This window comes from Ornithodoros turicata, chromosome 1 (genome assembly GCF_037126465.1).
Source record: "Ornithodoros turicata isolate Travis chromosome 1, ASM3712646v1, whole genome shotgun sequence".
In the NCBI taxonomy this organism is placed as follows: Eukaryota; Metazoa; Arthropoda; class Arachnida; order Ixodida; family Argasidae; genus Ornithodoros; species Ornithodoros turicata.
Genome location: NC_088201.1, coordinates 192146830 through 192174591, shown reverse-complemented (window position 1 = coordinate 192174591; position 27762 = coordinate 192146830). Strand labels below are relative to the sequence as shown.

At 45.7% G+C, this 27762-nt stretch overlaps 4 protein-coding genes across 4 annotated transcripts; 2 read left to right on the top strand and 2 right to left on the bottom strand.

The window, feature by feature from the left end:
* The first annotated feature begins 5458 nt into the window (after positions 1–5458).
* Positions 5459–7126, top strand: LOC135374532 (uncharacterized). Its single transcript, XM_064607477.1, has 3 exons — positions 5459–5619; positions 5938–6173; positions 6494–7126. Exons 2-3 carry the CDS (start codon positions 6059–6061, stop codon positions 7072–7074), a joined length of 696 nt encoding a protein of 231 aa, XP_064463547.1. The 5' UTR covers positions 5459–5619; positions 5938–6058; the 3' UTR covers positions 7075–7126.
* Positions 7127–8366: 1240 nt separating this feature from the next.
* On the bottom strand, positions 8367–9262 carry LOC135374521 (uncharacterized). Its single transcript, XM_064607476.1, has 3 exons — positions 8971–9262; positions 8648–8826; positions 8367–8491 (listed from the first exon to the last, which is right to left on the bottom strand). Exons 1-3 carry the CDS (start codon positions 9224–9226, stop codon positions 8468–8470), a joined length of 459 nt encoding a protein of 152 aa, XP_064463546.1. The 5' UTR covers positions 9227–9262; the 3' UTR covers positions 8367–8467.
* A 4538-nt stretch (positions 9263–13800) lies between these two features.
* LOC135374512 (uncharacterized) lies at positions 13801–15468 on the top strand. The gene is made up of 3 exons (XM_064607469.1): positions 13801–13961; positions 14280–14515; positions 14836–15468. The coding sequence occupies exons 2-3, from the start codon at positions 14401–14403 to the stop codon at positions 15414–15416; spliced, it is 696 nt and encodes a 231-aa protein (XP_064463539.1). The 5' UTR covers positions 13801–13961; positions 14280–14400; the 3' UTR covers positions 15417–15468.
* Positions 15469–16708: 1240 nt separating this feature from the next.
* Positions 16709–17604, bottom strand: LOC135374508 (uncharacterized). The gene is made up of 3 exons (XM_064607465.1): positions 17313–17604; positions 16990–17168; positions 16709–16833 (listed from the first exon to the last, which is right to left on the bottom strand). The coding sequence occupies exons 1-3, from the start codon at positions 17566–17568 to the stop codon at positions 16810–16812; spliced, it is 459 nt and encodes a 152-aa protein (XP_064463535.1). The 5' UTR covers positions 17569–17604; the 3' UTR covers positions 16709–16809.
* Positions 17605–27762: the final 10158 nt, after the last annotated feature.

Here is a 27762-nt window from a genome sequence, read left to right as displayed (position 1 = left end):
AGTAAGGATACAACGATTGAAAACCTTTTGGCAGATTCTGACAGGAATTTTTAAAATTCCATATGATGAATATTTTACATTTATTCAGAGAGGTGCCACCAGAACAACCCATAATCGTTACATTAAGCCCCCGTATAGTAGGGTTGAAGCCTTTAAAAATTCCTTCTTCCCTATAGTAATTAAGGACTGGAATGCACTGCCTAGCGATCTTGTCAACTTCAACTCTCTTGCCTCATTTATTCGTGGAATTGATGATTACTTTCAAAAAATGTAAACACAGTGTATCTTATTTTTGATGGTGTTTCGGTACCGTTCTGGTAGCAAAGTGTCGTTTGTTGTTGATGCCTACTCCTGTTTAAATGCGTGTTCAGTTGCTCGTTCAATTATTGTTTAATTGCCATTTAAGTCTTGCTAATTTTGTTATAATTCCGAGACGGTGGATTTACTTTTGTTGTACAATATGCTCATGACCTGTACATTTTCTTTTATTTTTCACACTCTTGCAAACGACATCTTGGTGATGTCAGCAGTATCCCTTAAATAAATAAAATAAATAAAACTCCAACAAGTACATTACCATGCCTTGTGATAAGCCGGCACCAAACACTTTCGATATCAGTGGGGGGAAGAAACATAAAATCAAGATTCTTTTTAAACAACAAGGCAACGCGCCCGCCACGCGTATCACGATCTTTTCTAACAACTGCATAGTCATCTGGAAAAATTTCTTGTGAATTAATACTTGGGCAGAGCCATGTCTCAGTAATCGCCACTACGTCGGGATCATGTTCAAGAAGTAGAGCTTCAATAGCACATCTCTTGTTCAAAACACTCCTTGCATTGACACACAATACAGAAACAGCCGTCGGCTCAACTAGTTTTTTTTCGAAGGCGGCATGTGTGTTGTTTCTACTACAGCTTTCTTGTCAGCATCGTACTCATAATTTTTATCGCTGATGTAGAACTTATTGAAACGTAACCGGAAGCATTCACCCTGCTGTTTTGCAAATCTGTTAAGCTGATTTCGCGCTATTCGCACAGAGGCGGAGAAATCCTCATTTATGTAAAACTTGGTGCCTTTCAATTTGCCAGAATTTGACAATATGCTGTCTCTGACTTTGAAAGACTTAGCTATGATAGGCCTCTCCCTCTGCTCATTGAATTTTCCGAGTCGGTGAGCCCGTTCTATGTCATTGCTTGTAAGATAGATACCCAAGTGCTCATCGCAGAGGTTTCGTATCTTGGTTTCAGACTCAGCCCACGCCTCAGAATCCGAATCGGGCAGACCAACAAAAATAAGGTTATTTCTCCTCTGACGATTCTCAAGATCCTCTAATTTCATGTCAAGCTTGTCTACCTTGCACGTTAGGACCTTGGCCTCAAATTGAACTGTTTCAATTTTAGATATAACTGTAGATTCAAGATCAGACACTCTGATTGTCAGGGCGGCAAGCTGACTTTCAGTGGCTTTCTGTTGCTGCCTGACCTCGGATATGGCTTTATGTAATGACGTCTGACCCTCTTGGAGACGTGCTAACGCCTCAAGCACCCTTTGCATTTCGATAGGGCCTGGGTTTTCCTCAATATCACCGCACAATAATATTAAACGTAGAGCACAGACAAACGACTGCATATAACATAGTGTAATAGACATATATCGTCTCCGGTTTGTGGGACACCCCAGCTCCAGTAAAAGCAGGTTATCACTCTTAACAGTGCTGTAAGATTTACTAACCTGCATAACAAAGCACAAAGGGTTACGCATCGTTGCGCCTGTGATGGAGCAACCGTGTCCACTGAAGCAGAGTGGTGCTGATCGGCAATTTAAGAACTTCGGTGGCGGCGCTGTTGGTGCTGACGTAGAGATAAAGGGCGATTCCCAGGCAGTACCAGAACCGATAGAGTCCGCAAGCGGCTGTATCACATCAAAAGGAAGTTCCGAGTCGACCCACACGTGGAATGGCATCTGAAGATTTGTCCCGATAGTGTCCACACTTTCAGCATTTTGAAGTTGAACTGACAAACAAGTCAGAACCTGCATAACAAAGCACAAAGGGTTACGCATCGTCGCGCCTGTGATGGAGCAACCGTGTCCACTGAAGCAGAGTGGTGCTGATCGGCAATTTAAGAACTTCGGTGGCGGCGCTGTTGGTGCTGACGTAGAGATAAAGGGCGATCCCCAGGCAGTACCAGAACCGATAGAGTCCGCAAGCGGCTGTATCACATCAAAAGGAAGTTCCGAGTCGACCCTCACGTGGAATGGCATCTGAAGATTTGTTCCGATAGCGTCCACACTTTCAGCATTTTGAAGATGAACTGACAAACAAGTCAGAACCTGCATAACAAAGCACAAAGGGTTACGCATCGTTGCGCCTGTGATGGAGCAACCGTGTCCACTGAAGCAGAGTGGTGCTGATCGGCAATTTAAGAACTTCGGTGGCGGCGCTGTTGGTGCTGACGTAGAGATAAAGGGCGATTCCCAGGCAGTACCAGAACCGATAGAGTCCGCAAGCGGCTGTATCACATCAAAAGGAAGTTCCGAGTCGACCCACACGTGGAATGGCATCTGAAGATTTGTTCCGATAGCGTCCACACTTTCAGCATTTTGAAGATGAACTGACAAACAAGTCAGAACCTGCATGACAAAGCACAAAGGGTTACGCATCGTCGCGCCTGTGATGGAGCAACCGTGTCCACTGAAGCAGAGTGGTGCTGATCGGGCAATTTAAGAACTTCGGTGGCGGCGCTGTTGGTGCTGACGTAGAGATAAAGGGTGATTCCCAGGCAGTACCAGAACCGATAGAGTCCGCAAGCGGCTGTATCACATCAAAAGCAAGTTCCGAGTCGACCCACACGTGGAATGGCATCTGAAGATTTGTTCCGATAGCGTCCACACTTTCAGCATTTTGAAGATGAACTGACAAACAAGTCAGAACCTGCATAACAAAGCACAAAGGGTTACGCATCGTCGCGCCTGTGATGGAGCAACCGTGTCCACTGAAGCAGAGTGGTGCTGATCGGGCAATTTAAGAACTTCGGTGGCGGCGCTGTTGGTGCTGACGTAGAGATAAAGGGTGATTCCCAGGCAGTACCAGAACCGATAGAGTCCGCAAGCGGCTGTATCACATCAAAAGCAAGTTCCGAGTCGACCCACACGTGGAATGGCATCTGAAGATTTGTTCCGATAGCGTCCACACTTTCAGCATTTTGAAGATGAACTGACAAACAAGTCAGAACCTGCATAACAAAGCACAAAGGGTTACGCATCGTCGCGCCTGTGATGGAGCAACCGTGTCCACTGAAGCAGAGTGGTGCTGATCGGCAATTTAAGAACTTCGGTGGCGGCGCTGTTGGTGCTGACGTAGAGATAAAGGGCGATTCCCAGGCAGTACCAGAACCGATAGAGTCCGCAAGCGGCTGTATCACATCAAAAGCAAGTTCCGAGTCGACCCACACGTGGAATGGCATCTGAAGATTTGTTCCGATAGCGTCCACACTTTCAGCATTTTGAAGATGAACTGACAAACAAGTCAGAACCTGCATAACGAAGCACAAAGGGTTACGCATCGTTGCGCCTGTCATGGAGCAACCGTGTCCACTGAAGCAGAGTGGTGCTGATCGGCAATTTAAGAACTTCGGAGGCGGCGCTGTTGGTGCTGACGTAGAGATAAAGGGCGATTCCCAGGCAGTACCATAACCGATAGAGTCCGCAAGCGGCTGTATCACATCAAAAGGAAGTTCCGAGTCGACCCACACGTGGAACGGCATCTGAAGATTTGTTCCGATAGCGTGCACACTTTCAGCATTTTGAAGATGAACTGACAAACAAGTCAGAACCTGCATAACAAAGCACAAAGGGTTACGCATCGTTGCGCCTGTGATGGAGCAACCGTGTCCACTGAAGCAGAGTGGTGCTGATCGGCAATTTAAGAACTTCGGTGGCGGCGCTGTTGGTGCTGACGTAGAGATAAAGGGCGATTCCCAGGCAGTACCAGAACCGATAGAGTCCGCAAGCGGCTGTATCACATCAAAAGGAAGTTCCGAGTCGACCCACACGTGGAATGGCATCTGAAGATTTGTTCCGATAGCGTCCACACTTTCAGCATTTTGAAGATGAACTGACAAACAAGTCAGAACCTGCATGACAAAGCACAAAGGGTTACGCATCGTCGCGCCTGTGATGGAGCAACCGTGTCCACTGAAGCAGAGTAGTGCTGATCGGGCAATTTAAGAACTTCGGTGGCGGCGCTGTTGGTGCTGACGTAGAGATAAAGGGTGATTCCCAGGCAGTACCAGAACCGATAGAGTCCGCAAGCGGCTGTATCACATCAAAAGCAAGTTCCGAGTCGACCCACACGTGGAATGGCATCTGAAGATTTGTTCCGATAGCGTCCACACTTTCAGCATTTTGAAGATGAACTGACAAACAAGTCAGAACCTGCATAACAAAGCACAAAGGGTTACGCATCGTCGCGCCTGTGATGGAGCAACCGTGTCCACTGAAGCAGAGTGGTGCTGATCGGCAATTTAAGAACTTTGGTGGCGGCGCTGTTGGTGCTGACGTAGAGATAAAGGGCGATTGCCAGGCAGTACCAGAACCGATAGAGTCCGCAAGCGGCTGTATCACATCAAAAGGAAGTTCCGAGTCGACCCACACGTGGAATGGCATCTGAAGATTTGTTCCGATAGCGTCCACACTTTCAGCATTTTGAAGATGAACTGACAAACAAGTCAGAACCTGCATAACAAAGCACAAAGGGTTACGCATCCTTGCGCCTGTGATGGAGCAACCGTGTCCACTGAAGCAGAGTGGTGCTGATCGGCAATTTAAGAACTTCGGTGGCGGCGCTGTTGGTGCTGACGTAGAGATAAAGGGCGATTCCCAGGCAGTACCAGAACCGATAGAGTCCGCAAGCGGCTGTATTCGCGTCTCCAACGAACTACAGGGGGCGCTCTGCTCCTTTCAAAATGGCGGATGGAAGGAGTATGAGCGATAAAAGGCTCTCTCTGTCCGATATCTTACGTTTTGTAAACCTCTCAGAAGATTCACGGAGTTTGGTGGAAGGTGAAAGGTTACTTGACGCGGAACACGTGATATTATGTGGAAAGACTGAAGAAAGCACGTCGGGTGTTGAAATTGTAGCGCTGTGCCTCTCGACAAGTGCGCTGAAAGGGGATCCCCACGTAGTGACAGCAAGTTTGAAAGCTCAAAACGACTCCTTTCGGGTATCCAAGACCAGTTGCACATGCAAGGCAGGGAACTCGGAATCCTGTAAACATGAAGTCGGTGTGCTTTTGCTGTGTAACAGGTACGTGTACATTGACAATTTGCGCCGCATTTGTCCATTGACGAGTACCATTAACTTAGCTGTCGTTACCAATCTCGTGCATTTTTTTCAGGAAGGGTGTGGCGAACCTAGACATCATAAGCTGCACAGATACAGAATGCTGGTGGAAAGCGAGGGGCGGGAAAAGGCCATACGACGAAGTTTTTCCACTGGAAAACTACTGTCACGTAAAGGCAGTTCCAGCCCCATTTGTCTCGCCAGCTGACAGATCTGACGAAGTCAAGAGCGCCGTTATTGCATTGTGTCCACATTCAGTCATTGCAAAGCACAGGTATATAAACGCATGCATTAAACTGTACTAGAAAGTCTATCTACGAGCAATCGAGGTTCCCACTTTGATGCACTGGTAGAAATGATAGTGTAAAGCCCCTTCATTCATGCATAATGTGTTATTCTGTGCTTAGTGATTGCTCCTTAGGGTAGCTAGATTACGTTCTTGTGCTGTGTGTAAGCATCGATCTTTTCTGCTTTTACTTTCAGTAAGAGGCAACGCACTGGGATTTTGACAAGGTTTGCTACACAGAATGAACCATGTTAATAATCTTTGTTAGAACGAATGGGTTAGTAACACTAGTGTTTGTAATCTTAGCTTGCAGTTGAACAACGTTCAAGCTGGCAACCACATCCCCGAAATACTGGCACACTGCAAGAACAGTGCAGTTCTTCAGGAAGTGTGTGCAAGCAAAAACTCACCACATGAACCAAAAGTGATGGAATTCTACCAGGAACATGTCATCATTGATGAAATGACAGCAGCAACATTCATGAGTGACACCTTGCACAACAAGGTGCTGTGGTTAGAGCAGAGAAAAGTCCGGATAACTGGTAGGAGTTATTACTTCTCTTCGCATTCCAGTATTGTATCAACTGGTACGGCTTGCAATACGATTATGTGCAGTTTGCATACTGTGGTGAAACGGTACCCTGCCAGCCAACGACAGAGACTGTACTCACTTTGCATTTTTCCACTCGACCACTCCTGGTTGTCACCAGTGTTTGAATGTCTGTTCTGTTTTCGGAAAGAATTTTTCCTAAAATATTAAACAGTGAATTGCAGATTGCAAGCAACACTAGCTTGCAACGGTGTTGTGTCATCTGCAGTACTATGTGATGTTTTATCACATGCATGTTTTATACTTTTGTAGGTACAACATGCTACCCTTTGTACACTTACAAGAAAGAAGACTGGAGAAAAAAGGTTCACACTACACTCCACGCCACGTTTACTGGCAATCAAAACACCCAGTATGGAATTTCCATGGAGGGCAAAGCACGCGAACTGTACAGACAACAAGGAAACAGTGAGACAGTGCTGTGTGGACTTGTGGTGCCTTCAAGCAATCCGTGGCTCGGTTTCACGCCAGATGGTATTGTGTTCCAGAACGGCACACCAGAAAGGCTACTGGAGATCAAGTGTCCTGTTAAAGGCAAAAAAGACACTGCCAATGCTGTTGCTGCTGGTTGCAGTTTTCTCACGTGTGTTGATGGCTCTTACAAGCTCAAGGAGAGACACACGTATTATGCACAAGTTCAGCTTGGCATGGCTGTTTTAAATGTTGCGAGCTGCGACTTTGTTGTATATTCAAGTTTCGACAACACCATCTGTGTTGTGAAAGTCCCCTTCAACAGGGATTTCTGCTTACGCATGCTTCTTCACTTAAAGGCTATATATTTTAAACACATTGTGCCCATTCTTTGTGACACTGAAGCGAACAAACAAAAGTGATTGTGTGTGAAGCTCTTCCATGTGTAAAGTCAGACAAATGAATAGATCATTTGAAAAGCTTTACTGACAGCAAATAAATGGTACAACAAAGAATTACACACACTGTGCTATGAAGAATTTTTTCCAGCTATAAACAGAACGGTAATCACAGTATTGTTTTGTTCACATAAAGTAGACACATTTGGAGAGAAAGAAAACGACACAACTCTCAGAGGAAACGCTCATCTGCCAGGATAGGTGGTGACAAGTTCGTTAGAGCTGCTGCAATAGTAACTATATCATCAGCAAGCGGAACCATATGCCACGGAAGTCTATGACTTAGTATCTTAAAAATTTTCATTCTTTGAATGGCCCTTTCAACGTGGACTCTAGCTGACGCTATACTTTTTGTCAACAGTGCTTCCTGTTTTGTGAATTGCTTCTTCTGTCGAAGAAAGGGAGGTCTGACAACAGTTATGAAGTTTTTTGTACATGTAGAGTCAATGAGGAAGCCCTTATCAACCATGACCTGGTCACGCCCTGGAGTGAGAAGGTCCGCTATGTTGCTTTGATCAAAAATGACTTTGTCCGATGAGCGTCCTCCATACCCCTTACTTATATATGTGATCAGCCCTCCTGGAGAGATGCCTACCATATACTTAATCGTGTTCCCACCCTTGTAGTGAGAGTACGTCCTTACTGCACATTGAAGGCACTTTGGTACTGCTACTGATATCTCTGTGCAGTCAAGCACGACTCTCACCTGAGAGAACTGTTGAAAACAAATCGGCATGTTGTTCTGAACTTCTGTTTTAGTTGGCCAATAAATGGTACATCTCAAAACTGTGCTGAGGGCCTTCAGTGTGGCCCTAATGACTGAGCTACATGTTGTAGGTGAACAGCCAAACATGTGTGACAAAAAGTCAAATGATAAAGTGTGCTTCATGACAAGCATTGTGAGGACCACCCTGTCCTTTGTGCTCAGTGCACTCTTCGATGAAGTCGGCATGTGATGCTCGATTTCATTGCAAAGGAATTCAAGTAGTTGGAGGCTGCCAATTCCTATCATAGACCGCACGTTTCTTTCGGTGAGGACAGCTGTAAATTTAAAACTTTCGAAATCACCCGAAGTGACTTGTGTGCCCACATTGCTCGTCATGCTGCTAGAAGGTAGGTTCTTGAGCAACTCCTGTGTATCCTCTTCCTGCTCTGCACTTGTACTTGTGCTGCTGGCACTGCAGACAAACATTTCTTCGCAACTCTCTGTGCATTCAGGAGAAGTGTGATCCTGTAGGGAATCACATTGTGTTATCTTCCATTCACGAACTTACAGTATATATTTGCGACTAACTGAGTTATACCAAGCAATTGTGAATTCGAGCCAGAAGTGAAGAAATGTAGAGACAGAAAAGGCTTAGACTGAATCAGGTTGAAGGAGCTGCCAAACAAGAGACGAGAAAATCTGTTAGGCTGAGTAGGTCAAGCATGTGAGAAATGAATGGTCAGCAAACACCTCGAACTTGGAGACTGAAGTTTTGTTAGCCTCAACGAAAATAGCAGCATCCTCTGTAATCACCGGGGAAATTGGACTCACCATTATTTCCATGGGCTGACAGGATTCATGCCTCTTTTGCCTTTGGAGGAGTCTCTGCTCACGCTGTTCCTTCCGTTCTGTCTTCAACTGTTCCTTCTTGGCATCATGAGTTGAGAGAACTGGCAGATTCTCAGAAGGCACTACCGCCTTCTTCAAGCGTCGCTTCTGGCTGTGGAGATCTGGATGATTGCATAGCATATAGTCATTTCTCAGCTAAAACGTGTTAATGTTGCTGCTCTACTTCACGCGTACGCCAACATATGAAGTACGGAGTAACGCATATAATCAACACATTTTCCCTGTCGTAAATACGCAATACCTACCTGGAAAGAAGTAGTCCTCCTTCCTGAAATGTTTTGAACAGACGAGCATAGCTTTGGAGACCTTCTTCCCGATCCGTAAAACGCGAACCCATTCGTTCCGCCGGTTTACAGTCTGACCGTTCCGAATGCACGTTTCTGCAGGCCCAGGGAAGTTGTGAAATGCCACCTCTCTGTCCTTTGATGCCTTGCTGTTGCACTGAGGCACTGAACAATACCTGTTACTAACGGGCGTTGGATTCTTAGGGGGAAACTCCATAATCAGCAGCAGCGGAAAGTCGGACGCTCCGCTTGCCTACACCTACGCTTGCATACAGCCCTCCGCGTTTGAATCATACTCTTCTCGCTAATTCCGTTGGCCGCCGCAAGGCGGACACGCGTACGCTGGAGAAGCGAATCACATCAAAAGGAAGTTCCGAGTCGACCCACACGTGGAATGGCATCTGAAGATTTGTTCCGATAGCGTCCACACTTTCAGCATTTTGAAGATGAACTGACCAACGAGTCAGAACCTGCGTAACAAAGCACAAAGGGTTACGCATTGTTGCGCCTGTGATGGAGAAACCGTGTCCCCTGAAGCAGAGTGGTGCTGATCGGCAATTTAAGAACTTCGGTGGCGGCGCTGTTGGTGCTGACGTAGAGATAAAGGGCGATTCCCAGGCAGTACCAGAACCGATAGAGTCCGCAAGCGGCTGTATCACATCAAAAGGGAGTTCCGAGTCGACCCACACGTGGAATGGCATCTGAAGATTTGTTGCGATGGCGTCCACACTTTCAGCATTTTGAAGATGAACTGACAAACAAGTCAGAACCTGCATAACAAAGCACAAAGGGTTACGCATCGTTGCGCCTGTGATGGAGCAACCGTGTCCACTGAAGCAGAGTGGTGCTGATCGGCAATTTAAGAACTTCGGTGGCGGCGCTGTTGGTGCTGACGTAGAGATAAAGGGCGATTCCCAGGCAGTACCAGAACCGATAGAGTCCGCAAGCGGCTGTATCACATCAAAAGGAAGTTCCGAGTCGACCCACACGTGGAATGGGATCTGAAGATTTGTTCCGATAGCGTCCACACTTTCAGCATTTTGAAGATGAACTGACCAACAAGTCAGAACCTGCATAACAAAGCACAAAGGGTTACGCATCGTTGCGCCTGTGATGGAGAAACCGTGTCCCCTGAAGCAGAGTGGTGCTGATCGGCAATTTAAGAACTTCGGTGGCGGCGCTGTTGGTGCTGACGTAGAGATAAAGGGCGATTCCCAGGCAGTACCAGAACCGATAGAGTCCGCAAGCGGCTGTATCACATCAAAAGGGAGTTCCGAGTCGACCCACACGTGGAATGGCATCTGAAGATTTGTTGCGATGGCGTCCACACTTTCAGCATTTTGAAGATGAACTGACAAACAAGTCAGAACCTGCATAACAAAGCACAAAGGGTTACGCATCGTTGCGCCTGTGATGGAGCAACCGTGTCCACTGAAGCAGAGTGGTGCTGATCGGCAATTTAAGAACTTCGGTGGCGGCGCTGTTGGTGCTGACGTAGAGATAAAGGGCGATTCCCAGGCAGTACCAGAACCGATAGAGTCCGCAAGCGGCTGTATCACATCAAAAGGGAGTTCCGAGTCGACCCACACGTGGAATGGCATCTGAAGATTTGTTGCGATGGCGTCCACACTTTCAGCATTTTGAAGATGAACTGACAAACAAGTCAGAACCTGCATAACAAAGCACAAAGGGTTACGCATCGTTGCGCCTGTGATGGAGCAACCGTAACACTGAAGCAGAGTGGTGCTGATCGGCAATTTAAGAACTTCGGTGGCGGCGCTGTTGGTGCTGACGTAGAGATAAAGGGCGATTCCCAGGCAGTACCAGAACCGATAGAGTCCGCAAGCGGCTGTATCACATCAAAAGGAAGTTCCGAGTCGACCCACACGTGGAATGGCATCTGAAGATTTGTTCCGATAGCGTCCACACTTTCAGCATTTTGAAGATGAACTGACAAACAAGTCAGAACCTGCATAACAAAGCACAAAGGGTTACGCATCGTCGCGCCTGTGATGGAGCAACCATGTCCACTGAAGCAGAGTGGTGCTGATCGGAAATTTAAGAACTTCGGTGGCGGCGCTGTTGGTGCTGACGTAGAGATAAAGGGCGATTCCCAGGCAGTACCAGAACCGATAGAGTCCGCAAGCGGCTGTATCACATCAAAAGCAAGTTCCGAGTCGACCCACACGTGGAATGGCATCTGAAGATTTGTTCCGATAGCGTCCACACTTTCAGCATTTTGAAGATGAACTGACAAACAAGTCAGAACCTGCATGACAAAGCACAAAGGGTTACGCATCGTCGCGCCTGTGATGGAGCAACCGTGTCCACTGAAGCAGAGTGGTGCTGATCGGGCAATTTAAGAACTTCGGTGGCGGCGCTGTTGGTGCTGACGTAGAGATAAAGGGTGATTCCCAGGCAGTACCAGAACCGATAGAGTCCGCAAGCGGCTGTATCACATCAAAAGCAAGTTCCGAGTCGACCCACACGTGGAATGGCATCTGAAGATTTGTTCCGATAGCGTCCACACTTTCAGCATTTTGAAGATGAACTGACAAACAAGTCAGAACCTGCATAACAAAGCACAAAGGGTTACGCATCGTCGCGCCTGTGATGGAGCAACCGTGTCCACTGAAGCAGAGTGGTGCTGATCGGCAATTTAAGAACTTCGGTGGCGGCGCTGTTGGTGCTGACGTAGAGATAAAGGGCGATTCCCAGGCAGTACCAGAACCGATAGAGTCCGCAAGCGGCTGTATCACATCAAAAGCAAGTTCCGAGTCGACCCACACGTGGAATGGCATCTGAAGATTTGTTCCGATAGCGTCCACACTTTCAGCATTTTGAAGATGAACTGACAAACAAGTCAGAACCTGCATAACGAAGCACAAAGGGTTACGCATCGTTGCGCCTGTCATGGAGCAACCGTGTCCACTGAAGCAGAGTGGTGCTGATCGGCAATTTAAGAACTTCGGAGGCGGCGCTGTTGGTGCTGACGTAGAGATAAAGGGCGATTCCCAGGCAGTACCATAACCGATAGAGTCCGCAAGCGGCTGTATCACATCAAAAGGAAGTTCCGAGTCGACCCACACGTGGAACGGCATCTGAAGATTTGTTCCGATAGCGTGCACACTTTCAGCATTTTGAAGATGAACTGACAAACAAGTCAGAACCTGCATAACAAAGCACAAAGGGTTACGCATCGTTGCGCCTGTGATGGAGCAACCGTGTCCACTGAAGCAGAGTGGTGCTGATCGGCAATTTAAGAACTTCGGTGGCGGCGCTGTTGGTGCTGACGTAGAGATAAAGGGCGATTCCCAGGCAGTACCAGAACCGATAGAGTCCGCAAGCGGCTGTATCACATCAAAAGGAAGTTCCGAGTCGACCCACACGTGGAATGGCATCTGAAGATTTGTTCCGATAGCGTCCACACTTTCAGCATTTTGAAGATGAACTGACAAACAAGTCAGAACCTGCATGACAAAGCACAAAGGGTTACGCATCGTCGCGCCTGTGATGGAGCAACCGTGTCCACTGAAGCAGAGTAGTGCTGATCGGGCAATTTAAGAACTTCGGTGGCGGCGCTGTTGGTGCTGACGTAGAGATAAAGGGTGATTCCCAGGCAGTACCAGAACCGATAGAGTCCGCAAGCGGCTGTATCACATCAAAAGCAAGTTCCGAGTCGACCCACACGTGGAATGGCATCTGAAGATTTGTTCCGATAGCGTCCACACTTTCAGCATTTTGAAGATGAACTGACAAACAAGTCAGAACCTGCATAACAAAGCACAAAGGGTTACGCATCGTCGCGCCTGTGATGGAGCAACCGTGTCCACTGAAGCAGAGTGGTGCTGATCGGCAATTTAAGAACTTTGGTGGCGGCGCTGTTGGTGCTGACGTAGAGATAAAGGGCGATTGCCAGGCAGTACCAGAACCGATAGAGTCCGCAAGCGGCTGTATCACATCAAAAGGAAGTTCCGAGTCGACCCACACGTGGAATGGCATCTGAAGATTTGTTCCGATAGCGTCCACACTTTCAGCATTTTGAAGATGAACTGACAAACAAGTCAGAACCTGCATAACAAAGCACAAAGGGTTACGCATCCTTGCGCCTGTGATGGAGCAACCGTGTCCACTGAAGCAGAGTGGTGCTGATCGGCAATTTAAGAACTTCGGTGGCGGCGCTGTTGGTGCTGACGTAGAGATAAAGGGCGATTCCCAGGCAGTACCAGAACCGATAGAGTCCGCAAGCGGCTGTATTCGCGTCTCCAACGAACTACAGGGGGCGCTCTGCTCCTTTCAAAATGGCGGATGGAAGGAGTATGAGCGATAAAAGGCTCTCTCTGTCCGATATCTTACGTTTTGTAAACCTCTCAGAAGATTCACGGAGTTTGGTGGAAGGTGAAAGGTTACTTGACGCGGAACACGTGATATTATGTGGAAAGACTGAAGAAAGCACGTCGGGTGTTGAAATTGTAGCGCTGTGCCTCTCGACAAGTGCGCTGAAAGGGGATCCCCACGTAGTGACAGCAAGTTTGAAAGCTCAAAACGACTCCTTTCGGGTATCCAAGACCAGTTGCACATGCAAGGCAGGGAACTCGGAATCCTGTAAACATGAAGTCGGTGTGCTTTTGCTGTGTAACAGGTACGTGTACATTGACAATTTGCGCCGCATTTGTCCATTGACGAGTACCATTAACTTAGCTGTCGTTACCAATCTCGTGCATTTTTTTCAGGAAGGGTGTGGCGAACCTAGACATCATAAGCTGCACAGATACAGAATGCTGGTGGAAAGCGAGGGGCGGGAAAAGGCCATACGACGAAGTTTTTCCACTGGAAAACTACTGTCACGTAAAGGCAGTTCCAGCCCCATTTGTCTCGCCAGCTGACAGATCTGACGAAGTCAAGAGCGCCGTTATTGCATTGTGTCCACATTCAGTCATTGCAAAGCACAGGTATATAAACGCATGCATTAAACTGTACTAGAAAGTCTATCTACGAGCAATCGAGGTTCCCACTTTGATGCACTGGTAGAAATGATAGTGTAAAGCCCCTTCATTCATGCATAATGTGTTATTCTGTGCTTAGTGATTGCTCCTTAGGGTAGCTAGATTACGTTCTTGTGCTGTGTGTAAGCATCGATCTTTTCTGCTTTTACTTTCAGTAAGAGGCAACGCACTGGGATTTTGACAAGGTTTGCTACACAGAATGAACCATGTTAATAATCTTTGTTAGAACGAATGGGTTAGTAACACTAGTGTTTGTAATCTTAGCTTGCAGTTGAACAACGTTCAAGCTGGCAACCACATCCCCGAAATACTGGCACACTGCAAGAACAGTGCAGTTCTTCAGGAAGTGTGTGCAAGCAAAAACTCACCACATGAACCAAAAGTGATGGAATTCTACCAGGAACATGTCATCATTGATGAAATGACAGCAGCAACATTCATGAGTGACACCTTGCACAACAAGGTGCTGTGGTTAGAGCAGAGAAAAGTCCGGATAACTGGTAGGAGTTATTACTTCTCTTCGCATTCCAGTATTGTATCAACTGGTACGGCTTGCAATACGATTATGTGCAGTTTGCATACTGTGGTGAAACGGTACCCTGCCAGCCAACGACAGAGACTGTACTCACTTTGCATTTTTCCACTCGACCACTCCTGGTTGTCACCAGTGTTTGAATGTCTGTTCTGTTTTCGGAAAGAATTTTTCCTAAAATATTAAACAGTGAATTGCAGATTGCAAGCAACACTAGCTTGCAACGGTGTTGTGTCATCTGCAGTACTATGTGATGTTTTATCACATGCATGTTTTATACTTTTGTAGGTACAACATGCTACCCTTTGTACACTTACAAGAAAGAAGACTGGAGAAAAAAGGTTCACACTACACTCCACGCCACGTTTACTGGCAATCAAAACACCCAGTATGGAATTTCCATGGAGGGCAAAGCACGCGAACTGTACAGACAACAAGGAAACAGTGAGACAGTGCTGTGTGGACTTGTGGTGCCTTCAAGCAATCCGTGGCTCGGTTTCACGCCAGATGGTATTGTGTTCCAGAACGGCACACCAGAAAGGCTACTGGAGATCAAGTGTCCTGTTAAAGGCAAAAAAGACACTGCCAATGCTGTTGCTGCTGGTTGCAGTTTTCTCACGTGTGTTGATGGCTCTTACAAGCTCAAGGAGAGACACACGTATTATGCACAAGTTCAGCTTGGCATGGCTGTTTTAAATGTTGCGAGCTGCGACTTTGTTGTATATTCAAGTTTCGACAACACCATCTGTGTTGTGAAAGTCCCCTTCAACAGGGATTTCTGCTTACGCATGCTTCTTCACTTAAAGGCTATATATTTTAAACACATTGTGCCCATTCTTTGTGACACTGAAGCGAACAAACAAAAGTGATTGTGTGTGAAGCTCTTCCATGTGTAAAGTCAGACAAATGAATAGATCATTTGAAAAGCTTTACTGACAGCAAATAAATGGTACAACAAAGAATTACACACACTGTGCTATGAAGAATTTTTTCCAGCTATAAACAGAACGGTAATCACAGTATTGTTTTGTTCACATAAAGTAGACACATTTGGAGAGAAAGAAAACGACACAACTCTCAGAGGAAACGCTCATCTGCCAGGATAGGTGGTGACAAGTTCGTTAGAGCTGCTGCAATAGTAACTATATCATCAGCAAGCGGAACCATATGCCACGGAAGTCTATGACTTAGTATCTTAAAAATTTTCATTCTTTGAATGGCCCTTTCAACGTGGACTCTAGCTGACGCTATACTTTTTGTCAACAGTGCTTCCTGTTTTGTGAATTGCTTCTTCTGTCGAAGAAAGGGAGGTCTGACAACAGTTATGAAGTTTTTTGTACATGTAGAGTCAATGAGGAAGCCCTTATCAACCATGACCTGGTCACGCCCTGGAGTGAGAAGGTCCGCTATGTTGCTTTGATCAAAAATGACTTTGTCCGATGAGCGTCCTCCATACCCCTTACTTATATATGTGATCAGCCCTCCTGGAGAGATGCCTACCATATACTTAATCGTGTTCCCACCCTTGTAGTGAGAGTACGTCCTTACTGCACATTGAAGGCACTTTGGTACTGCTACTGATATCTCTGTGCAGTCAAGCACGACTCTCACCTGAGAGAACTGTTGAAAACAAATCGGCATGTTGTTCTGAACTTCTGTTTTAGTTGGCCAATAAATGGTACATCTCAAAACTGTGCTGAGGGCCTTCAGTGTGGCCCTAATGACTGAGCTACATGTTGTAGGTGAACAGCCAAACATGTGTGACAAAAAGTCAAATGATAAAGTGTGCTTCATGACAAGCATTGTGAGGACCACCCTGTCCTTTGTGCTCAGTGCACTCTTCGATGAAGTCGGCATGTGATGCTCGATTTCATTGCAAAGGAATTCAAGTAGTTGGAGGCTGCCAATTCCTATCATAGACCGCACGTTTCTTTCGGTGAGGACAGCTGTAAATTTAAAACTTTCGAAATCACCCGAAGTGACTTGTGTGCCCACATTGCTCGTCATGCTGCTAGAAGGTAGGTTCTTGAGCAACTCCTGTGTATCCTCTTCCTGCTCTGCACTTGTACTTGTGCTGCTGGCACTGCAGACAAACATTTCTTCGCAACTCTCTGTGCATTCAGGAGAAGTGTGATCCTGTAGGGAATCACATTGTGTTATCTTCCATTCACGAACTTACAGTATATATTTGCGACTAACTGAGTTATACCAAGCAATTGTGAATTCGAGCCAGAAGTGAAGAAATGTAGAGACAGAAAAGGCTTAGACTGAATCAGGTTGAAGGAGCTGCCAAACAAGAGACGAGAAAATCTGTTAGGCTGAGTAGGTCAAGCATGTGAGAAATGAATGGTCAGCAAACACCTCGAACTTGGAGACTGAAGTTTTGTTAGCCTCAACGAAAATAGCAGCATCCTCTGTAATCACCGGGGAAATTGGACTCACCATTATTTCCATGGGCTGACAGGATTCATGCCTCTTTTGCCTTTGGAGGAGTCTCTGCTCACGCTGTTCCTTCCGTTCTGTCTTCAACTGTTCCTTCTTGGCATCATGAGTTGAGAGAACTGGCAGATTCTCAGAAGGCACTACCGCCTTCTTCAAGCGTCGCTTCTGGCTGTGGAGATCTGGATGATTGCATAGCATATAGTCATTTCTCAGCTAAAACGTGTTAATGTTGCTGCTCTACTTCACGCGTACGCCAACATATGAAGTACGGAGTAACGCATATAATCAACACATTTTCCCTGTCGTAAATACGCAATACCTACCTGGAAAGAAGTAGTCCTCCTTCCTGAAATGTTTTGAACAGACGAGCATAGCTTTGGAGACCTTCTTCCCGATCCGTAAAACGCGAACCCATTCGTTCCGCCGGTTTACAGTCTGACCGTTCCGAATGCACGTTTCTGCAGGCCCAGGGAAGTTGTGAAATGCCACCTCTCTGTCCTTTGATGCCTTGCTGTTGCACTGAGGCACTGAACAATACCTGTTACTAACGGGCGTTGGATTCTTAGGGGGAAACTCCATAATCAGCAGCAGCGGAAAGTCGGACGCTCCGCTTGCCTACACCTACGCTTGCATACAGCCCTCCGCGTTTGAATCATACTCTTCTCGCTAATTCCGTTGGCCGCCGCAAGGCGGACACGCGTACGCTGGAGAAGCGAATCACATCAAAAGGAAGTTCCGAGTCGACCCACACGTGGAATGGCATCTGAAGATTTGTTCCGATAGCGTCCACACTTTCAGCATTTTGAAGATGAACTGACCAACGAGTCAGAACCTGCGTAACAAAGCACAAAGGGTTACGCATTGTTGCGCCTGTGATGGAGAAACCGTGTCCCCTGAAGCAGAGTGGTGCTGATCGGCAATTTAAGAACTTCGGTGGCGGCGCTGTTGGTGCTGACGTAGAGATAAAGGGCGATTCCCAGGCAGTACCAGAACCGATAGAGTCCGCAAGCGGCTGTATCACATCAAAAGGGAGTTCCGAGTCGACCCACACGTGGAATGGCATCTGAAGATTTGTTGCGATGGCGTCCACACTTTCAGCATTTTGAAGATGAACTGACAAACAAGTCAGAACCTGCATAACAAAGCACAAAGGGTTACGCATCGTTGCGCCTGTGATGGAGCAACCGTGTCCACTGAAGCAGAGTGGTGCTGATCGGCAATTTAAGAACTTCGGTGGCGGCGCTGTTGGTGCTGACGTAGAGATAAAGGGCGATTCCCAGGCAGTACCAGAACCGATAGAGTCCGCAAGCGGCTGTATCACATCAAAAGGAAGTTCCGAGTCGACCCACACGTGGAATGGGATCTGAAGATTTGTTCCGATAGCGTCCACACTTTCAGCATTTTGAAGATGAACTGACCAACAAGTCAGAACCTGCATAACAAAGCACAAAGGGTTACGCATCGTTGCGCCTGTGATGGAGCAACCGTGTCCACTGAAGCAGAGTGGTGCTGATCGGCAATTTAAGAACTTCGGTGGCGGCGCTGTTGGTGCTGACGTAGAGATAAAGGGCGATTCCCAGGCAGTACCAGAACCGATAGAGTCCGCAAGCGGCTGTATCACATCAAAAGGAAGTTCCGAGTCGACCCACACGTGGAATGGCATCTGAAGATTTGTTCCGATAGCGTCCACACTTTCAGCATTTTGAAGATGAACTGACAAACAAGTCAGAACCTGCATAACAAAGCACAAAGGGTTACGCATCGTCGCGCCTGTGATGGAGCAACCATGTCCACTGAAGCAGAGTGGTGCTGATCGGAAATTTAAGAACTTCGGTGGCGGCGCTGTTGGTGCTGACGTAGAGATAAAGGGCGATTCCCAGGCAGTACCAGAACCGATAGAGTCCGCAAGCGGCTGTATCACATCAAAAGGAAGTTCCGAGTCGACCCACACGTGGAATGGCATCTGAAGATTTGTTCCGATAGCGTCCACACTTTCAGCATTTTGAAGATGAACTGACAAACAAGTCAGAACCTGCATAACAAAGCACAAAGGGTTACGCATCGTCGCGCCTGTGATGGAGCAACCGTGTCCACTGAAGCAGAGTGGTGCTGATCGGCAATTTAAGAACTTCGGTGGCGGCGCTGTTGGTGCTGACGTAGAGATAAAGGGCGATTCCCAGGCAGTACCAGAACCGATAGAGTCCGCAAGCGGCTGTATCACATCAAAAGGAAGTTCCGAGTCGACCCACACGTGGAATGGCATCTGAAGATTTATTCCGATAGCGTCCACACTTTCAGCATTTTGAAGATGAACTGACAAACAAGTCAGAACCTGCATAACAAAGCACAAAGGGTTACGCATCGTTGCGCCTGTGATGGAGCAACCGTGTCCACTGTCCAATTTGTTCTTTATATGCTTTTGCCCATCTTAGTATTGTACTATCCAATATGGAGTGGCTTTTAACTGCATATGAATGCATAATTCAGGAGTGTTTTCAGATATTGGACTAGCTGGAGCTTTAAGGTGCCCTTCATGCAGTACTGATTCCAATCATCAACCATCGCTTGAAACTCTTAATTAGGAACGTGATTCATAGAGGCTAGATTTTCATGCAAATACACACTTTCGACCAGAGTTCTAGGTAACTCGTTACCGTAACTAAGTTCCTTTTTTTTTGGTAACTTAACTCGCTACTTGTGCGCCGTGGTAACTTTCAGAGGAACTCGTTTCTTTTTCAGGTAACTTTGCCAAAGTAACTTAAGCCACGTTCCAAGTTACTTTTAATTTGCTTTTCACTCACGTCCACTTTTTTCTTGCTTTCTCTCCGGTTCTTCCATGGCATTTTATGTCATAAAACGTGATGTCCAGTCAATGACAGTATTCTGTTCAGGAAGTAAGAACTGCTACCATTGAAATGAAGCTGAACCATTGTGTGCCCACAGGGAATAAGATGCAAAGCGTTCGAATTGTTGGACATAAACGAAAACTCAACGCGGGCAACTCAGGGTCGAACTCAACTGCTCACACGCGCTGCACCTGTGTAGGGCTATTTTGTGTCCGAAGTAACTTGGGAGTAACTCGTACTTTTTTTAAGTAACTCCGTAACTGTGAGTTACGTTTCGGGATGAATAACTTCGTTATTAACCTAGTTACATTTTTCACACAGTAACTTCGTAACGAGTTCCTTTTGACGGGTCACTTCTCGATCTATGCTTTCAACTCTGCATGCTTTTTGTACACTGCATAAAGTAAGATACTTTTGCCCCAGTGTGCGTTTTTTTCTAGAGTGAATATTAGCAATTATATTTCTAGCAAGTGAATTTGTCGAGGTGCATATTTTGAGCAAGATTAATGAATTTTTCATGCATGTGTGTTCAACCAGCTTTTAGTGCATCTAAATCCGGCCTCTATAAAGTATAAAACAATTATTCGGCAGTATCGTTACATATGACGCATGCATTATTACTTTCTGGAGGTGTTCTGCGAAGTCGAACTTGTTGGGCACAGCGTCAGGCCTCAGTCGAACGGTTTGGCCCGTTCTGTCGAAGCACCTGTTTTTAAAATGTTTGCTGCAGACCAGTGATGTCCTCGACGGCGTCCAGTCCTTTCGCCTGACATTCACCACACACTTTTTTAAATCTTCTGGGCGGCTGTGAGGAAACCTGCATTGAACAATTTATGCCATCAATTACGGCAGGGGTGACAAGGCTGCAATGCTGCAATGCAAGGCTGCTGGGGTTCAAGCAAGCAATCGTCGATACCGTGACCAACAAACTGAGCCGTAAATGCCACACCTGACAAGCGCACTTCAACGCCTGCTGCGTGCCGAGACCATATCCGTGAACTGCAGGAAGTCTGGACTATCACAATGACACTATCTAGATAACGTACTGCTTAAAGTTTAACGTTTAGATCTTGAGATACGAGTCACAAAGTGCCGCGCACATGCGTCAACAGCAACGTTTTGTCGCCCCGCTCGTGGACTAATAAATCACATTTATTTGTAAACCTAAGTCACTTACTTGTGAAATGTCGTCCCCGGTGCCTTGCCAGTACAGACGGTACACCCATAACCACAGCAGGCGGGCATGACACCACAAAAATGCTACGCAAAGGCGCATGCAGAATATGCAGCTGAGTCCCGGACGGCAATGTTTTGAGCTTCGCAAGATGGCGGCCGGTGACCGTACGGTTGCACCCTCAATCCGCTATCCAGCCTATTACTATAGAGATCAGTGATCTCCATCCCCCATCCCACTACTTCAGCGCCACTATCCCAATGGAACCAAAATATGACACAAACACAAAAGTATAAAACAATTATTCGACATTTCAACCTTTTCATGTAACTAAAACGTAAACTTATTACAAATAACGCGTAACATTAGGAAGAAACCGTGATGAAACACCAATCTGGCGATGTCGCCGAACACCGCAAGCACGTGTATCAGACGACACTTCGCAAGTGCTTTATTCCAAAACCACAAACACGAACTTGTTCAAGTTGGGCCACATCCTCAAGGACACACAAACGACAGTATCGTGGGTACACTCGCAGGGTTTGGTGCCCAATAATGACGTAGAGCCCTCTCGATGGGATACATATTCCCCAGATATAACCTAACCTCAGTCACGACGAACGCACAGTCTACATGGGCCCTCTCGACACATGGAATACGTATTTGCCAGACCTAACCTAACCTCAGTCACGACGGATGCACAGTCTACATGGGCCCTCTCGACACATGGAATATGTATTCAGCTGATCTAACCTAACCTCAATCACGACGAACGCACAGTCTACATGGGCCCTCTCGACACATGGAATACGTATTCGCCAGACCTAACCTAACCTCAGTCACGACGGATGCACATTCTACATGGGCCCTCTCGACACATGGAGTATGTATTCAGCTGATCTAACCTAACCTCAGTCACGACGAACGCACAGTCTACATGGGCCCTCTCGACACATGGAATACGTATTCGCCAGACCTAACCTAACCTCAGTCACGACGGATGCACAGTCTACATGGGCCCTCTCGACACATGGATTATGTATTCAGCTGATCTAACCTAACCTCAGTCATGACGAACGCAGTCTACATGGGCCCTCTCGACACATGGAATACGTATTCGCCAGACCTAACCTAACCTCAGTCACGACGGATGCACAGTCTACATGGGCCCTCTCGACACATGGAATATGTATTCAGCTGATCTAACCTAACATCAGTCACGACGAACGCACAGTCTACATGGGCCCTCTCGACACATGGAATACGTATTCGCCAGACCTAATTTAACCTCAGTCACGACGGATGCACAGTCTACATGGGCCCTCTCGACACATGGAATATGTATTCAGCTTATCTAACCTAACCTCAGTCACGACGAACGCACAGTCTACATGGGCCCTCTCGACACACGGAATACGTATTTGCCAGACCTAACCTAAACTCAGTCACGACGGATGCACAGTCTACATGGGCCCTCTCGACACATGTATTATGTATTCAGCTGATCTAACCTAACCTCAGTCACGACGAACGCACAGTCTACATGGGCCCTCTCGACACATGGAATACGTATTCGCCAGACCTAACCTAACCTCAGTCACGACGGATGCACAGTCTACATGGGCCCTCTCGACACATGGAATACGTATTCGCCAGACCTAACCTAACCTCAGTCACGACGGATGCACAGTCTACATGGGCCCTCTCGACGCACGGAATATGTATTCAGCTGATCTAACCTAACCTCATTCACGACGAGAGCACAGTCTACATGGACGCTCTCGACACATGGAATACGTATTCGCCAGACCTAACCGAACCTCATTCACGACGGAAGCACAGTCTGCATGGGCCCTCTCGACACATGAAGTTCGTACTCGCCAGACCTAACCTAACCTCAGTCACGACAGATGCACAGTTTACAGGGTGTCTCTTTTTAGGCGATACAGACTTTTCATCAAAAAACTGTAAGGGCTATAGACATGCTGTTTTCACTTCTATCATCTCTAGGCCGGCGGACGTTCTTGGCCATATGTTGCTCAACCGTCAAATCACTAATTACCTAAAAATCGTTAATTAACTTTTTAATTATAAAAGCTACGAAGTTGTCCCAATGAGAACATCGGTTCCTTTCGGTGACCTGATATCGTAGCCGTTTCAGAACTAAAATCCGCTCGGTAGATCGTCCGCAAAAAAATCGTGAAGGAACACCATTTTTTTCTTTATTTTCTTCATTGCGCATCTTCCGAGACTCGTCTTTCCTTCACCCCCAATGTGAGATGGTGAAGGAGCCTCATGCGTCGAAGATGCCGCCACAGTGCCGCCTCATGCGTCGAAGAAGAGCTTGAACTTGCTGAAACAAAACAAAAACACATGTATCGGGCGACGCTATCAGAACTCCCGTTAGCTTGGGCTGCATTTTCTGTTAATCTTTTTGGCCCTAGGAGCCTTAACTATTCTAATAACCCGGTTCTGCCTTTCAAAAGCAGATATTCATTTCGTAACATGCACTGGACGTCCGTATTCATAAGTGTCGTCTGGCAACAATGACCTCACCGTACTCCTGCAGGCACGCAGAGAGAGGGCAACGCAGCTGCATTGACTACTGCCTTTTCTCCCACCATTTGGCCAAGAGGGTGACTTCTATCCATGTTGATGAAGAAGGGTTATGGAGTGCAGGGAGCGACCATAACCGAATTGCAGTCACATTTGGGAACACAGAACAAAAGCAACCACACCTTACAGGGATAACAACCACGAGACAGCAAGAGCAAACTCCACTCAACATGGAACAACTGGACCTGACAAACGTAACATATGAACAATGGACAGCCCTTCTATCAAACAAGCAGAACACAGAAGAGATGGACTCCCCACACAGGAAAAAACGACTAAAGAGCTGGTGGGATGATGAAGTTAAAACCAGCATTAAGAAGAGGAAAGAAGCCCTAGCACGACACCGGAAAGCATGAAAAATCAAGAGGCAGAGCCAACCATTAGCAGCTACAGATGTGGCTAACCCAGCAAATTTCGACAAAAACACAAAGAGAAATAATGGAGCCAAGGTCCAGACCAGAAACACAAGAGAAAGCAAAGGTGGAAGATATCACGGAACAGGAGCTAAACCAAGCACTCCGCAGACTCGATGCGTCCTGCAGCTCGGGTCCGGATAGAGTATCACAAAGAGCACTTAAGGAACTTGGACCCAAGGGGAGGGAGCATCTAAGGCAGCTGTTCGATGAAATATTGCGCATTGGGGAAGCACCAAAGCAGTGGAAAGAGTCTCATATCACAATGATTTATAAAGGAAAAGGACCTCAAAGTGATTTTAACAACTACAGACCAATAGCAGTCACATCGGCATTATACAGAACCTTTGCAAAGATAATTGGCGCCAGACGGCAAGACGAAGTATAGGAAGCGAAGATTTTTGACGAAATGCAAAATGGCTTTAGAAGAGAAAGGAGACTGGAAGACAACATTTTTGTGCTCACGCAACTCCTCGAGATAACGAAAAAACAGAAAGACTCCATATACTTAGGCTTTCTCGACATCAGGAAGGCCATACGATTCAGTGCTACACAATATCCTCTGGGACGCACTGGGCAAGCACGGCATTACGGAAAGTACCATAAGTACTATCCAGACTTTGTATGAAGGAGCCACCGCAGCAGCAAAATGGAAGGGCAGACTAACCAACACAGTTGAAATCAACAGAGGTCTAAGGCAAGGATGCCCAATATGCCCATTTACAAGAAAGGGCCTAAAGATCATATTTTAAGTTATAGACCTGTGTCTGTTTTGCCAACCCTATGTTATATCATGGAGAAATATGTCAGTAAAATAGTTGTTGATTTCTTGAAAAAAACGGGAATACTTAGTGATTCTCAATATGGATTTCGGCCTAAGAAAAGTACAATTCATCTGTTAGAAGACTTTAATGATGATGTAAATAGTTTTTTGGATCGTGGATGGGTTGCTATCTCTCTTTTTATGGATTTCTCAAGGGCATTTGAAACGATAAATCATGAAATTTTGCTGAGTAGGTTATATTCTGTTGGAATAATAGGAAATATATATGATTGGTTTAGAAATTATTTAGAAAATAGATGTCAATCCGTGAAAATTTACAACTTTTTTAGTCCTAGGTTACTTTTGTCACATGGTGTCCCGCAAGGCTCTGTGCTTGGGCCGCTCTTATTTATTATATATGCTAATGAAATTTCCAAGGTACCGTTGCAGGGGACATTATATCAGTTTGCTGATGATACAGCGCTAGTGGTTGCAAATCATAGTTATGAAAAGGCAGTGAGTGTTATTAAAGGTGATCTTCAAAAATTAATGGAATGGTACAGACAAAATCAAATCGCGGTGAATGTAGAAAAAACTAAGGTGGTGGTCTTTAGACATCCGCGAAAAATATTTAAGGAATTACCCATAAAAATGCATGGTGATTTTTGTAATTGTACTAATTGCCCCCTGATTGAGTATGTGGATAGCATAAAGTACCTTGGAATGTACCTAGACTATAATATTAAATGGCATACGCAAGTTGATAAGGTCTGTAAGAAACTCCGCTCCGTTTCGGCACAATTGTACTTCATTAAAAGAAATGCACCATTCAGTATTAGAAGATCTATCTATTTTGCGCTGGGTATGTCTTCATTAAACTACGGAATAACATTATATGGGAATTGTGCGCAATACTTAAAAAAATGAAATAGAGTCTGTGCACAAGAAAATGTTACGAAACATTGTCCCCTACAACGGTTATAATGATGCAGCTCGGAATATATATGTAGAGTCGGGAATATTAAAGTTTAGCGATTTATTTAAATATAATATTTTATGCAAATATTACTTTTTAACTCAATTTAAGATACTGGTAGAAAGAGGCATAGAGTTAAGATCTGGTACACATTATAAAATTCCCTTTTGTAAAACAGAATAGGGCAAATGTACTAGGAACTATATTGTTCCCCATGAATTTAACAAACTATCGGATGAACTCAAAAAGCTGAAATCTATGTCTAGTGTCCAAAAAGAAATAAAAAAGTGGCTGTTGTACACGTAAAACACTCTTAGCGTTAGCATGTATGTTCCCTACAGTAAGTTTTGAGTTGTGGATTAAGCTAGTAGTTAGTTTGTATGATAGTAGTAGTAAATAGTAATGGTATGTAGTTGTAGTGGTGGGGTTGTAGTAGTGGTGCGTGTTAGTACTCTGTTTGTGTTATATAATTCATTTGGTATGTTAGCTTGTTGTTCATATGACCTGTATCTTCCTATTTATTTATTTTTAGTTATGTCAGAAGAATCTGGCAAAGAGTATTAAGTATGGTGCTGTTGTCTGCAACCTGCAAACAAGCCGTTTGGCTTAAGCAGGTGTTTTTGACTTGTAAAAAAATTGTGATGAATAATAAATTATTATTATTATTATTATCGCCCATACTCTTTAACCTTTACCTCGCTGACTTGGAAGAGAAACTGAAAAGATCAGGATTAGGACTACACCTAAAACATTGGGAAAATGGGAGACAACACGAAACAATAATTCCGGGCCTATTATATGCGGATGATCTCCTTCTCATATCAGAAGAGCAGACAGACCTGCAAACAATGCTTAGTATTTGTGGAGAACTTGCAACCAACAGAGAAAGGACTACAGTTTAACACTGATAAATCAGCAATTCTTTGCATGGACAGCCAGGAAACAGCCCTGGAATTCACCATTCAAGGCAATGTTATACCCAATCAGGACCACTACCGCTACCTTGGAATTGATATAGAAATTACATCCTCTGGATTATCAAGTTATGAACAAAACCTACGAGCAAAGACACAAAAAGCAATTGGTTACCTAAACAAGATCGCAGAGTGGAGCTTTAATTACACGTATGTAGTACGGGAAGTATGGAAAATGGTGGTAGTCCCTGGTATCACATATGCAAACGGAGTGATATGTATTTCATCAACAACAAGAGAATACCTGGAGAGAAGACAACGCGAAATTCGCAGACTGGCACTACGGAGCCACAAATCGACACCTAATGAAGCAGTCATGGGAGACCTTGGTCTCTCTTCATTCGAAGCAAGAGAAACATATAGAAAACTATCCTACGACAGCAGACTTATTGAAATGGGATCACTCTGGTTTACGCTTCGCAAAATAAACTTCGAGAATAAACTCCTCGAAATAAATCACGAAAAAAATCCACGGTGTAAAGATAAAGCCGTAAAAATCAACTTTTGCGATACAAACGCTTCAGATTCAAACTTTCAAAATAAATCGTCTCTGATTGGTCGACAGGCACGACAGCCTCAAAGCAGCGAAGGCTTTTGGCTGCCGCGTCTCAAAATCATAGAGTTAATATAGGAAGACTCTAGAGAACACATCATGTGGCATCCAATGTATTGCTCCGTAGACGAAAGCGTGCTGGGCGAACGCAATGCATCCTGGACAGGTCCTGGTCGCACGTCACAGCAAACGTCCAGGCACACGTGACCTTAAAGATGGCGGCGCCCATGATCGGCGGCCAAACCGTTTGTAAACTATGCGGTTGTTGTTTCTGGACGACGTTTTGGATGTTTTTCGATCACGGTAATTATTTTTATCCGATAATCCCGCAGTAAAACGCGCAGTTTTACACATAAAGCCTCGTATTGTTGACAGCTTCCAAAGATGTGATGACGACCGCGCGTTGAGACTTACCGAGCCGATGCGATGTACATAAACTGAGGTGAAATGGGCCACCA